Source organism: Martes martes, assembly GCF_963455335.1.
Source record: "Martes martes genome assembly, chromosome: 8".
Classification (NCBI taxonomy): domain Eukaryota; kingdom Metazoa; phylum Chordata; class Mammalia; order Carnivora; family Mustelidae; genus Martes; species Martes martes.
The window spans coordinates 104,988,614-105,001,612 of record NC_137895.1 but is presented as its reverse complement, the minus strand read 5'-3'; the positions used below and the strand labels follow the sequence as shown (position 1 = coordinate 105,001,612).

General features: G+C 37.6%; 1 protein-coding gene across 1 annotated transcript in view; it reads left to right on the top strand.

Annotated features, from left to right (window-relative positions):
• Nucleotides 1-12,999, top strand: part of KDM5A (lysine demethylase 5A) — a 92,879-nt gene that overhangs the window by 37,019 nt on the left and 42,861 nt on the right. The window contains exons 12-14 of the mRNA XM_080810678.1: nucleotides 160-322; nucleotides 2,222-2,341; nucleotides 6,329-6,523. Coding sequence (XP_080666804.1) covers nucleotides 160-322; nucleotides 2,222-2,341; nucleotides 6,329-6,523 — 478 coding nt within the window. The remainder of the gene's footprint in view (nucleotides 1-159; nucleotides 323-2,221; nucleotides 2,342-6,328; nucleotides 6,524-12,999) is intronic.

The following is a 12,999-nucleotide window of genomic DNA, read 5'->3' as shown; positions in this document are numbered from 1 at the left end:
TATGAACAGATTCATGAATTGGTTTGCCAAGATTGAGGGTATATAATCTGTGACCATGGAACAAGACAAAATTAATTATAGTTCAGTGGATTTGAATGAGAGACTCTGGCCTCGTTGGTAACATGCTCACCTAGCTAAACAATTATTTCTTTTTGCTAGGGGGGAGCCAAAGACATGGTATGGTGTGCCATCTCATGCTGCCGAACAGCTGGAGGAGGTGATGAGGGAGCTGGCTCCTGAGTTGTTTGAGTCCCAGCCTGATCTCCTGCATCAGTTAGTCACCATCATGAACCCCAATGTACTGATGGAGCATGGTGTGCCTGTGAGTCTTTTTGTGTCTCCTTTTAGTATTTTTATTTCAAGGTTCTGTTAGCTTTTCATTAGACAGAAACATAGTTCTTCTGTTTTATAACTGGAAGCAAAAGATTTCATCTTCTAGCCAAATTACAATTTATATTCCAAAGGGAACAACATTTCTTGGTAAGAAAGAGGTGTTTTAAAGTATTAATCTTACTTTATGTATAGCTACCTATTGAAATAGGCTTCTGTTTTCAGTAAACCTTTATATCCTGGTTTTGACAAAAATCTTACATTCTTTATTATTTAGTAGATATAATAATACTCTGTTATTTATTATCTGTATTATTTTTGTTTCATCAGAGTGTAAAGTATTTTAAGTGATACTTGTAGTAACTAATACTTATCCTTTGGAGATCATATTTCATTAAAGGTTTCACAGCTTTTTAAAAAAATATGTGATAATCAAGTACTATGAATACCTTTTTTACTTTACCTTTTTTTTTTTTTAAGATTTTATTTTTATTTGACAGAGAACACAAGTAGGCAGAGAGGCAGGCAGAGAGAGAGAGGAAGGGAAGCAGGCTCCCTGCTGAGCAGAGAGCCTGATGTGGGGCCCGATCCCAGAACCCTGGCATCATGACCTGAGCCGAAGGCAGAGGCTTTAACCCACTGAGCCACCCAGGCGCCCCTTACTTTACCTTTTTAAAAAAGATTTTATTTATTTAGAGAGAGTGTGAGAGAGTGTGCAAGCACGAATGGGGGGAGGGGCAGAGGGAGAGGAGAGAGAGAATCTCAAGCAGACTCTGCACTGAGCTTGGAACTTGATGTGAGGCTTGATTTCATGACCCTGAGACCATGACCTGAGCTGAAATCCAGAGTTGGATGCTTAACTGACTGAGCCACCCAGGCACCCAGTATTATTTTGTCTTTAAAGATCTTACTCGTTTCAGACAGGGACAGTGAGAGAGAGCGCTAATATGCCTCCACGCACGCACGCACGCAGGCAACGGGGAGGAGCAGAGTGAGAAGCAGACTCCCCCCTGAGAAGGGAGCCGGATATAAGACTTGATCTCAGGACCTGGGATCATGACCTGAGCTGAAGGCAGAGTGAATTTATACTAGAATCTGGGATTTTTCTAAAGACACACAGTATTGGGGTGGCTGGGTGGCACATACACACTCTCTCTAAAATAAATAAATAAAGACACATAATCTTATCATAAAAATAATTGGGATCCAGGAAAACTGATTTTGGGGTTATTGCCATGTAACATGTGAGCTAATTACTTAGTTAATTTCCAAAAAATTATCCAAGAGTAGGAGGCAGTTCCATTTTTTAATGTTATTGACAACATAAGGATGAAAGGAATAAAAGAAAAAGTCTCTTAATTGTAAAAATTTTATCACATTTCAGAAACTAGTAGCCCAGTGAGAGTAACGTTTTCTTTTTGAGAATTTGCTACTTTTTTTTAAGTCAATTACAACTTTATTTTATTATTTATTTTTTAAAAAGATTTTAGTTATTTATTTGACAGAGAGAGACACAGGGAGAGAGGGAGCACAAGCAGGAGGAGGGAGAGGGAGAAGCAGGCATCTGGCTGAGCAGGGAGCCCAATATGAGCTCTATCTCAGGACCCTGGGATCATGACCTGAGCCAAAGGCACATGCTTAATGACTGAGCCACCCAGGCACCCTGTCTGCTACTTCTTGTTGTGAATTATTGTAGCTTGTTATCAGTGACTATTTTAAGAAGGTAAGAGTTCACGCTGCTTCTTAAACCCTGATATTATTTTCTGATATGAATGCTTTACTGTTTTTAATTTTAGAAAATGCCTCTGAAAGTGACTGATAAAATCTCTTCCTCTTTTTTGTTGTTTTTATTTCGTTTTGTTTTGTATCCCTGTTCCCACTTTGCATTTAGGTGTACAGGACCAATCAGTGTGCTGGCGAGTTTGTTGTGACGTTTCCTCGTGCCTATCATTCTGGATTTAACCAGGGCTACAACTTTGCTGAAGCTGTGAACTTCTGTACTGCTGACTGGGTCTGTTCTATAGCAAGTAGCTGTTGTACGTCTACTAACACCCCTGGAAAATGCATCTTAGTGGCCATATTTGCTTAGGTGGGGAGGGGAGGATTCATGAATATTTTATTTTTTATTTTAAGATTTTATTTATTTATTTGAGAGAGAGAGAGAGAGCATGAGGGGAGAGAGGTCAGCGGGAGAAGCAGACTCCCTGCCGAGCAGGGAGCCCGATGCAGGACTCGATCCCGGGACTCCAGGATCCGTGACCTGAGCCGAAGGCAGTCGCTTAACCAACTGAGCCACCCAGGCGCCCTCATGAATATTTTAGTAGAGACTGGAATGGGTGTTGTAATTTAGAAAATTCAGTTAGAGTTTCCATTGCAGTTTTTATTTGGAAGATTTTATAGTTCTTTACTTCTCATCCATTCATTCTTTTCCCCATTCTGTTTGAATTTTAAGTAAGCACTTGTTAGTTTTTGAATCTTTCTTTTCTGAGAGACTGTCGTGCCTCTAGTCTTTGCCTTCTCTGAGCAACTTAAGGATTTTATAATGACAACTAGATTTTTTTTTTTTGACAACTGGATCTTTTTAAGAATTAATTTTACCTGTATTTTCAAGTATCTAACTCGGATTTTTATTTTAAAATACCCCTTTATTACTTCCCTTCTTATAGACAATTAAGTGATTTTATTCTTCCTACCATTTTATGTTTTTTTGTATTTCTTTAAAAAAAAACTTAGAGAGTAACTATAGTACTGAGATCTCTTGTGGGATATACTTGTGTTTAAATGATAATGCCAAGGGTGCCTGGGTGGCTCAGTCGTTTAAGCGTCTGACTTCAGCTCAGGTCATGATCCTGGAGTCCTGGGATCGAGTTCTGCATCAGGCTCCCTGCTCAGGAGGGAGTCTGTTTCTCCCTTTCCCTTTACCCCTCCCCCCTGCTCGTGCTCTCTCTTGTTCTCAAAGGAATAAATAAAATCTTTTAAAAAATAAAATAAATGATAATGCCAGTGATTGCTATTTTGCTTTTTTTATGAGGTAGATATCAAAAAGTGACTAGTTATGATTATGTCATGTTGGTTGGGAAAAGACTACAAATTTATAATACACTCTTTGACTTTAGTTTTCATTTTGTGATCTTTTTTTGGTCTCCTCTCAATATTTGGGGAGTTTTTGTTTTCATATTTTAAGAGAGAGAGAGAGCACCCAGAGGGAGAAGAGAGCATTGTAGCAGGCTCCATGCTGAGCACAGAGCCTGACATGTGGCTTGATCTCTTGTTGAGTTCAGGACCCTGAGATTACGACCTGAACAAAATCAAGTCGGATGCCAACCGTCCGAAGCACGCAGGTGTCCCAAGGGAGAGATTTTTTTAGTAATACTGGGTCTTGTGTTTTCTGTGGGCAACATTAATTTATTAAATTCTATAATTCATGATTTCATGATTTTTGTTTCCTTGGTTAATGAATGACGTGATGAGTAATCTTATTTGATCTAGTAATTTGAAACATTACTAGGCTTAGGAAGCAGTATGAGCAAGACTGAGCTTAGGACTTTCCCTTGGGTTTTGAGGTCTGTTTTTTAAAATTCAGCTAACATTTATTAAAATATTTATGATTTACTTCTTGGCTGGATGTAGTGTAGGAAATAAAGATAATACAGAAATGAATTTGAGATGGTTTCTGCCTTTAACGTGTTTGCTGTTATTGATGTGTGGCCTTTGGCAACTCTTTTAATTTCAGTGTGCCTAAGTTTTTTACCTTGTATGTGAGGATACTAAGATTCTCTTGATAACCTCAAACAAGTGAGATGGTATATGTAGAAATCCTTGAAACTCTTGAAAAGAAGGGTGTGATAGAAATGAAAAATTATAGCAGCTTTAGATTTGGAATATGGTGATTGATGGTACTAAGTTTTATAAGCCACAGTGGATAATCAGTTCTATTTTATGTGGCTTCTTTACAGATTATAACAATTAAGATCTTCATATTTTCTTGCCATTGTTAATAAGCTATATGAAAAATGTTTAACAAGTAAACATTTATGAATTAGGAAATGGAAGAGTTGTGTGTTAATAGGATAGTGCCTAAGTTCAGTATCATTATTTTCTTTGGAAAGATTATTTCTTTTTCTTTCTTTTTTTTTTTTTTTAAGATTTTTACTTATTTATCTGACTGACACAGTGAGAGACAGAACACAAGCAGGGGGAGGAGAGGGAGAAGCAGGCTTCCCGCTGAGCAGGGACTGCGCACCCTCCCTCCCCCTCCGATGCAGGGCTCCATCCCAGAACTCTGGGATCATGACCTGAGCCAAAGGTAGATGCCTAATGACTCAGCCAGCCGGGCACTCCGAAAGTTTGTTTCTTTAAAAGAGTAGGTGCGCCTGGGTGGCCCAGTTGGTTAAACATCCAACTCTGATTTTGGCTCAGGTCGTGATCTCAGGGTCCTGAGTTCAAGCCCTACATTGAGCTCCGCGCTGGGGATGGAGCCTACTTAAAAAACAAAAAACAAAAAACAAAAAAACAGCATGGAAATACTGTTTGTTAGAGATAGTCTTATATTCTCAAAATGTGATTCCCGTGATTGTCTTCTGCCTTTTTCAAAATGGAGGTGAATTCTTAAAGGTTCTTAAAGGTCCATTTTCTTATTTTTTCTCTTTTATGTCATAGTTTTCAAATGTAAACTGAAACTCCTATTTAAACTATCCAGGTTTTTCTGCTGGACAGAAGGGTAGAAGTTGGGGAAAGATAGGAGGGAGGAAGTATGTGTGTATATGTGTGTTTGTTTTTATGTACAGGCATACATTCTTTTATTGCACTTTGCTTCATTGCATTCCACATATAATTGCATTTTTTACAAATTGAGAGCTTGTGGCAACCCTGTGTTGAGAGCAAGTCTGTTGGCACCGTTTTTCCAATAGCATTTATTCATTTCATGTCTCTGTATCACATTTTGGGAATTCTGGCAATATTTCAAACTTTTTTGTTATTATTTGTTCTGGTGATGTGTGATTAGAAATTGTGACTGAAAGCTCTGGTGATGGTTAGCATTTTTTAGCAAGAAAGTATTTTTGAATTAAGTTGTGTACATTGTTTTTTTAGACATAATGCTGTTGCACACTAAACACTACAGTATAATGTAGACATAACTTTTATGTGCACTGGAAAACCAAATCATTCATTTTACTCACTTTATTGTGATACTTTATTTATGGTGGTCTGGAACCCAACCCACAGTATCTCCAAAGTATGCCTATATAGTATAACCAGTATCATAATTTGGCTTAAAGCTTGGTGGTTAAAGAAGTGTTCAGAATTTATCCTAAATGGTGTATCTGATGATTTATGAAAAGTGATCATCTAGTGATTTGTTTATTCACTTAGGGAGAATAAAGTGTATAATCTCATGATTTCACTTGGATTCTCTTTAGACCAGACTGATGCTTTTAAAAGAATTTCTAGATGCTTTATATAAATCGTCTTTTGGTTTGGTTCTTATAATAAAAGTTAATGTGAATTGCTGAAGTAGTGCTTTTTTCTTTTCCTCCCCTTTTCTTTCTCCTTTTTTTTTTTTATTTTTAACTTTTAATAACATTTCTGCTTTTTGGTCTGTGGAAACTTCCATGCTGAAGCTATCTATTTAACCCTTTATTACCGAATGTTTTTTTCTTTATTCTTTAAAGGCAGCTTATGTTAAAGTGGTCTAAAAGAGCTTGCTTTTTCATTTAAGTATCAAGGAACTGTACTTCTTGTTGTACATAATGAGTAGAAAATAAATAGCTTAGGCTAGAAGCTTAGCATCTCAAATTATAGAAATTTTCTGTGGGAAGGCCTTTGAAATTCCTGCTGGGCCATAAAGATTTTATATTTACATTTCCTCTTATGTTCAAATGGAATTTGTTATTCTGCCTTTTTTGGTAATAAAACAGAGGAGCTGTAGACTAAATACTGGTTTTTGTTCTGGGATGTGTTATAAGCAAGTAATTTAATTTGACAATCTTGTTTACAGTTGCCCATTGGACGTCAGTGTGTCAATCACTACCGACGGCTAAGGCGCCACTGTGTCTTTTCCCATGAAGAACTCATTTTCAAGATGGCAGCAGATCCAGAATGCTTAGACGTGGGGCTGGCTGCCATGGTGTGCAAAGAATTGACTCTCATGACTGAAGAAGAGACAAGACTAAGGGAGTCTGTTGTACAAATGGTGAGTTTGTGGACCACATTTTCTCAATTTGATACTGCTCATGGAACATACTAAAAATTGAACTTGTAGAAAGAATCCATTTTCATCTTTGATTCCTTTAGAAGATGAACACAAAAATCACACGTTGGGAGAAAGTGTGTGTGTGTGTGTGTGTGTGTTTAAAGATTTATTTATTTTAGGGAGAGAGAGAGAGAAAGTGTACAGTGGGGTGGGGAGAGGGAGAGAGAATCTTAAGTACACTCTGCTGCTGAGCACAAAGCCTGATACGGGGCTTGATCTCACAAGCTCAAGACCTGACCTGAAATCAAGAGTTGGGCGCTTAACCAACTGTGCCACCCAGGCACCCTGGAGAAGGTATATTTTTATTCTTGCTATTTTGGTTCTACAAAATGAAAAGTTTTAGAAATCTTTATGTCACCTCTAGATTTTAAAAAATGGAATCATATCATGTAGAATTTCTTAGATATATTTCTTTTTTAAACCTTTTACATACAGTATTATTTCTTTAAATAAGAAAGTTCAGATCCAGGGAACCTGGGTGGCTCAGTGGGTTAAAGCCTCTGCTTTCGGCTCAGGTCATGATCCCAGGGTCCTGGGATCGAGTCCCACATCAGGCTCTCTGCTCAGCAGGGAGCCTGCTTCCTCCTCTCTCTCTGCCTGCCTCTCTGCCTACTTGTGATCTCTGTCTGTCAAATAAATAAATAAAATCTTTAAAAAAAAAAAAAAAAGTTCAGATCCTTTATTCTGAGCTTTGAAATGAGTAAAAGTTGCGTTTCTGGTGATTCCAACTGTCAGAGTGGATTGGTGGATTGATCTGTTGTTTTTTTTTTCCCCCTGGGATTTCCCCCACCCTCTGCCCCCAGTTTGGAAGCCAGTTGAATTTCTGATGGAGTTTCTTACAATGATGGTGGCTGGGCAGCGGGGTGGCCATACCATCCCCACAAGTGTTGGGATTTCGAATGCCTAAAATAAACTAAACCTTTGTCACAATCAAGTTAATGAACATATCACCTTCAAAAATTTTCTTAGGCCCCTGTATGATCCTTCCCTCTTGTCCCATTCCCCCTCTTCACTACTCCCACTCCACCCTCTTCCAGGAAAACACCAATCTGCTTGCTTTCTTGTTCCTTTTTAAAAAGTGTCTTACTTAAATTGAGTTATACAGTTTATACTTTTTGTTTAGTGTCTTTGACTTAACATACTTTGAGATTCATTTATGTATTAATTGTTTATTCTTTTTAATTGCCAAGTAGTAGTTGTAGTATTTTTTGTATGGATATACCACAGTATATCTTCACTTACAGATGAACATTTTAGTTGTTTTTAGACTTTTTTCTGTTATCAGTTAAGCTGCTGTGAACATTTCTGAACAGATTTCTGTGTTGACATATATTTTCACTTTTCTTGGATAAATACTAGGACTGGAATGACTGGGTCATATGACATGTGTATGTTTAATTTTTTCTACAAACCGCCAAACTGTATTCCAAAATAGTTTTTACAGTTCTGCCAGGAATATGAGAGTTCCACTTGTCCTGCAATCTCCCTGACACTTGGAATTTTAACTTAAGATTTTTTTTGAAGATCTTATTCACTTATTGAACAGAGAGAGTGAGAGAGAGAGAGGGTACAAAGGCTGGGGGGAGAGGCAGAGGGAGAGAGAGAAGCAGGCTCCCCAAGAGCAGGGAGCCCGATGCAGGACTTGTTCCCAGGATCCCAGGATCATGACCTGAGCCTAAGGCAGATACTTAACCAACTGAACCACCCAGGCATTCCCAACTTTAGATAGATACTCTAATAGGTTTGTTGTGGTAGTTCATTGTGGCTTTAATTTTAATGACTAATGATGTTGAGTACCTTCTAGGTGCTTATTTGCTGTCTATATGTCTTTTTTTTAAAAAATTTTATTTATTTATTTGACAGACAGAGATCACAAGTAGGCAGAGAGGCAGGCAGAGAGAGAGGAGGAAGCAGGCTCCCCACTGAGCAGAGAGCCCGATGCGGGACTCGATCCCAGGACTCTAGGACCGTGACCTGAGCCGAAGGCAGAGGCTTTAACCCGCCCCGCTGTCTATGTATCTTTGAGGGAAGATTTTGTTCAGATCTTTTAGCCAACTTTTAAAACTTGGGTTCTTACTGAATTTTGAGGGTTCTTTATGTAGTCTAGATACAGATTCTTTACCAGATAGGTGATTTGAAAATATTTTCTTCCCATCTGTGGCTTGTCTTTTCCTTTTCTTAATAGTATTTTTTTAAAGATTTTATTTATTTATTGGTTTGACAGAGAGAGATCACAAGTAGCAGAGAAGCAGGCCGGGGGGTGGGGAGCAGGCTCCCCACTGAGCAGAGAGCCCAATGCGGGGCTCAATCCCAGGACCCTGAGATCATGACCAGAGCCGAAGGCAGAGGCTTAACCCTCTGAGCCACTCAGGTGCCCCTCTTAATAGTATTTTTTTGAAGAACAGGAGTTTCTTTGGTTTATCAATTCTTTCTTTTATGGCTCGTGGCTTTTGGCTGTACCTAAGAAATCTTTAACTCAAGATCATGAAGATTTTCTCCTATGTTTCCCAGAAATTTTTTAGTTTTAGCTCATACATTTATGTGTATGGTCTGTTTCAAGTTAATTTTTGTATGTGGAATGAGGTATGGATCAAAGTTTATTTTCTTGCATATGTCACTTATGATTTCAGGCCCACTTACAAGATTACTAACTTGAGATCTCCTCTTTTGGCATAATTGGTTTTAGCTAACTTAATAACCAAGTAACCAAGAATAATAACAATTGGTAGGTTGAGAAGACACTTTATTTTTTGACAGATCCCAAGTGGTAGAATGTAACAGAAGCCTTGTTTCCTCTCAGTAAAATCAGAATTTTCTTGAAAACACCATTTTGAGTTAGAAAAGTTTATATAATCACAAAATTAAGGACTTTGTCTATTTTAAAAGAATTTCAAATAATGGGCTGTCTTAGATTTGAAGAGTTTTGAGAAAATAAAGGTTTAAGCTGAAGAAAAATACTGTGATAGATAGGAATTTGAATCTGAAAAGTAAAAGAAAAATCAATTTCACCATTTTTATGGGCATAAATGGGGGAAAAATCTTTAAACCAAAGCTATATATAGCTATATAAAGCTGTATAAAGCTATACATATTACAAATGATATAAATATTAATATTATAAGCTAATTATTTTTTTAAAAGATTTTATTTTATTTATTTGACAGACAGAGATCACAAGTAGGCAGAGAGGCAGGCAGAGAGAGAGAAGGAAGCAGGCTCCCTGCTGAGCAGAGAGCCCGACGTGGGGCTCGATCCCAGGACCCTGAGATCATGACCTGAGCCAAAGGCAGAGGCTTTAACCCACTGAGCCACCCAGGTGCCCCAACATGGGAAAGACTTTGCATCTTTATTTATTTATTTATTTTTAAGATTTTATTTATTTATTTGACAGACAGAGATCACAAGTAGGCAGAGAGGTAGGCGGAGAGAGAGAAGGAAGCAGGCTCCCTGCCGAGCAGAGAGCCCGATGTGGGGCTCGATCCCAGGACCCTGAGATCATGACCTGAGCCAAAGGCAGAGGCTTTAACCCACTGAGCCACCCAGGCGCCCCTATTTATTATTATTTTTAAAGATTTTATATATTTATTTGACAGAGAGAGAGACAATGAGAGAGGGAACACAAGCAGGGTTGGGTGGGAAGAGAGAAGCTGGCTTCCTGCTGAGCAGGGAGCCTGACTTGGGGCTCCATCCCAGGACCCTGGGATCATGACTTTAGCCAAAGGCAGACAATTAACGACTGAGCCACCCAGTCACCTGATTGTTAATTTTTTTAATAAGACTGTCTTTTTAGAGTAGTTGAAAGTTCACAGCAGAACAAGGGAAAGAGTAGAGTATAGAGATTTCCCATATATTTTCCATCACCACACATGCAGTGCCTTCTGCATTATCATTGTCTCCTACCAGAGTGGTACATTTGTTAAATTGATGAACCTGCATTGATGCATCATGATCACCCAAAGTCTGTAGTTTATATTGTGGTTCACTGTTTGTGTATATTCTTTGTGTTTGGATGAATATATAATGACATGTATCCATCATTATAGTATAGAGTATTTTTACTTTACTAAAATTCCTCCATGTTTCATCTGTTTATCTCTGCCCCCCCTTCCATTGGCAAATACTGATCTTTTTACTATCTCTGTAGTTTTGTCTTTATATCGTATAGTTGAAATCATACAGTGTGTAGTCTTCAGATTGTCTTTCATTTTTTTCATGTGAATGTCCAGTTGTTCCAGCATGATTTATTGAAAATAATTATCTTTGCTTCATTGTGTTGCCTGCTTTGTGAAAGATCAGTTGACTGTATTTATGTGAGTCTGTTTCTACATCCTCTGTTGTGTCCATTGATTGATTTGTCTATTCTTTTGTAATACCATGTAATCTTCATTACTACTGTAGCTTTATAATGTTTTAAAAATTTTATTGATTTTTTATTTGAGTATAGTTGACACACAGTTTAGTTTCACATGTACAATTTATCTAAGTCTTGGAGTCAGATAGTGTTAGTCTTCTGACTTTGTTCTTCTGCAGTATTGAACCATTATGAGTCTTTTACTTTTCCACATAAACTTTAGAATACTTTGTCAATATCCATAGAATAACTTGTGGGGATTTTGATTTTGATTGTACTAGATTTGTAGATTAAGTGGGTAGAACTGACATCTTGACAACACTGAACATGGAACACCTCTCTCTATGAACATGGAACACCTCTCCATTTATTTAGCTGCTCTTTGATTTTGTTCATAGGAGTTCTGTAGTTTTCTTTCTTGTACGTATTCTGTTAGATATCTAAGTATTTCATTTTTGGAGGGTGCTAATATAAATAGTAATTTGTTTTTAATTTCAAATTCCACTTGTTTATTACTGGTATATAGAAAAGAGATTGAATTGAATATTAACCTTGTATCTGTGTAACCCTGCTATTATTGCTTATTAGTTCCAGGAGTGTTTTTGTCAGTTCTTTCAGATTTTCTGCATGGGTGATCTTATGATCCATGAACAAAGATGGTTTGGTTTCTTTCTTCCCAGTCTGTATCCTTTTTATTTCCTGTTCTTGTCTTATTGTATTAACTAGGCCTTCCTGTTGAAAAGGAGTGGTGGGAGGGAACATTTTTGTCTTGCTCTTAATCTTAGTAGAAAAACTTATTAGGAATGGGTATCAAATGGTTTTTCTGCATCTATTGATAGAATCATGTGGCAGGGTTTGAGAGGATTGACTCTAATTTTGAAAAGTTCTAATTGTTGCATACTTGGGATGAATTCCACTTAATTTGGTCATGTAATTCTTAATATATATTGTTGGATTCAACTTGCTAGTTTTATTGAAGATTTTTGCATCTGTGTTCATGAGAGATACTGGCCTGTAGTGGTTTTGGTAGCTGGATAATGTTGGCTTCATAGAATGAGTTAAGTGTTTTCTCTGCTTCTGTCCTCTGAAAGAGTATGGAGAATTGGCTTAATTTCTTCTGTAAATGTTTGGTAGAATTCACCAATGTTTGGTAGAATAAACCCATTTGGGTCCGGTGTTTTTTGTTTTGGAAGGTTATTAACTGTTGATTTGATTTCCTCAATAGATGTATAGAGCTATTCAGATATTGCAAGTGTGTGTGTGTGTGTGTGTGTGTTTGTGTGTGTGTGTGAGAGAGAGAGAGATAATTTTGACAGATTATCTTTCCAGGAATTGGTCCGTTTCATCTGGTCATGCAATTTATGGGCATAGAGTTGTTTATAGAATTCTTGCATTATCCTTTCAGTATCCATGGGATCTGTAGCAATGTCCGCTTTTTCATTTCTGATTTTAGTAATTTGTGTCCTGTTTGTTTGTTTGTTTGTTTTTCTCCCAGCTAGAGGCTTATCAGCATCATTGAACTTTTCTTAGGACCAGCTTTTGGTTTTATTGATTTTTTTCTCTACTCATTTCTCTTTTTTCATTTCACTAATTTCTGTTCTAATTCTTTTTTTTTTTTTTAAGATTTTATTTATTTATTTACTTCAGAGAGAGTACAGGCAGAGTGAGGGGCAGAGGGAGAGGGAGAGAGAGAACTTCAAGCAGACTACACACTGAACACAGAGCCCAACACAGGGCTTGATCTCATGACTCTGAGATCATGACCTGAGACAAAATTAGGAGTTGGATACATAACCAACTGAACCACCCAGACACCATGCCCCTCTTCTGCTTATTTGGATTTAATTTGGTCTTCTTTTTCTGGTTTCCTAAAGTGGAAACTTAGGTTATTCATTTTATGTATGTTTATTTAAAATGGAATTCCTTGGGGTGCCTGGCTGGCTTAGTCTGTAGAGTGTGACTCTTGGTTTTGGGGTTGCAAATTTGAGCCCCCATGTTGGGTGTAGAGATTACTTAAAAATAAAATCTTTTAAAAAGGGGGGGGGGATTCCTTTCCCATTGCCTG